Source organism: Parus major, unplaced genomic scaffold (assembly GCF_001522545.3).
Source record: "Parus major isolate Abel unplaced genomic scaffold, Parus_major1.1 Scaffold492, whole genome shotgun sequence".
Classification (NCBI taxonomy): Eukaryota; Metazoa; Chordata; class Aves; order Passeriformes; family Paridae; genus Parus; species Parus major.
The window spans coordinates 1-1198 of record NW_015379383.1 but is presented as its reverse complement, the minus strand read 5'-3'; the positions used below and the strand labels follow the sequence as shown (position 1 = coordinate 1198).

Below are 1198 nucleotides of genomic sequence, written 5' to 3'. Positions count from 1 at the left end.
CCATGGCCATCTTGGTGCCATCCTGTGTCCATCCCCATCCTGTGCCCATCCCATGGCCCTTCCTGTGTCCATCTCCATCCTGTGTCCATCCCAATCCCCTGCCCATCCCAGGGCCCTTCCCATGGCCATCCTGGTGCCACCCTGTGTCCATCCTGTGTCCATCCCCATCCTGTGTCCATCTCAGGGCCCTTCCTGTGTCCATTCCCATCCTGTGTCCATTCCAATCCCGTGCCCATCTCCATCCTGTGTCCATCCCAATCCTGTGTCCATCCCCATCCTGTGCCCATCCATGGCTATCCTGCTGCCATCCCATGTCCATCCCCATCCTGTGCCCTTCCTGGTGCCATCCTGTGTCCGTCCCCATCCTGTGTCCATCCCCATCCTGTGTCCATCCTGTGTCCATCCATGGCCATCCTGGTGCCATCCTGTGTCCATCCCCATCCTGTGTCCATCCCATGGCCATCCTGGTGCCATCCTGTGTCCATCCCCATCCTGTGCCCATCCATGGCCATCCTGGTGCCATCCTGTGTCCATCCCCATCCTGTGTCCATCCATGGCCATCCTGCTGCCATCCCGTGTCCATCCCCATCCCGTGCCCTTCCTGGTGCCATCCTGCTGCCATCCTGTGTCCATCTCCATCCCATGTCCACCTCACCCGCATCCCTGCTCGCAGGTGACCGGCCGCTTGGGGTTGTGCTCGCAGTCGTTGAGGTGTGCCATGAGGTTGTCGAGGCGCACGACGGCCGTGCAGCCGAAGACGGCGTTGTCGCAGGTGATCTGCAGCTTGGAGAGCATGTTCCGCATGATCCGCGGCACCGGGCGCAGGTGGGCCACCGTCACCACGCTGCGGTCCACGGGGCACGTCTGCTGCTGCGAGAACCACTGCGTGATGCAGGCATTGCAGAAGGCGTGCTCGCAGTGCGGGGCCTGCGGGGAACGAGGCCGGGGTCACCGGCGGGATCCTTGGGATCGGGAGAAACCTCCCGGATCGTTGAGTTCGAGATGAGAATGAGCCCTGCCAGAGCCCTGAGAGGTGCCTCGGCTCGCTCGTGGGATCGTTCTTGGGGTCACATGTGGGATCACTCATCATCACTCGGGGGATCGTTCATGGGATCGTTCATGGGATCGTTCATGGGATCGTTCATGGGATTGGTCATGGAATTGTTCATGGGATTGGTCATGGGATCATTCACGGGAT

General features: G+C 61.1%; 1 protein-coding gene across 1 annotated transcript in view; it reads right to left on the bottom strand.

Annotated features, from left to right (window-relative positions):
* The window catches only part of RNF41 (ring finger protein 41), a 9347-nt gene extending 8173 nt beyond the window's left edge, over positions 1 to 1174 (bottom strand). The window contains exon 1 of the mRNA XM_033511705.1: positions 656 to 1174. Within this exon, the coding sequence (XP_033367596.1) occupies positions 656 to 804 (149 nt within the window). The 5' untranslated portion in view covers positions 805 to 1174. The remainder of the gene's footprint in view (positions 1 to 655) is intronic.
* Positions 1175 to 1198: the final 24 nt, after the last annotated feature.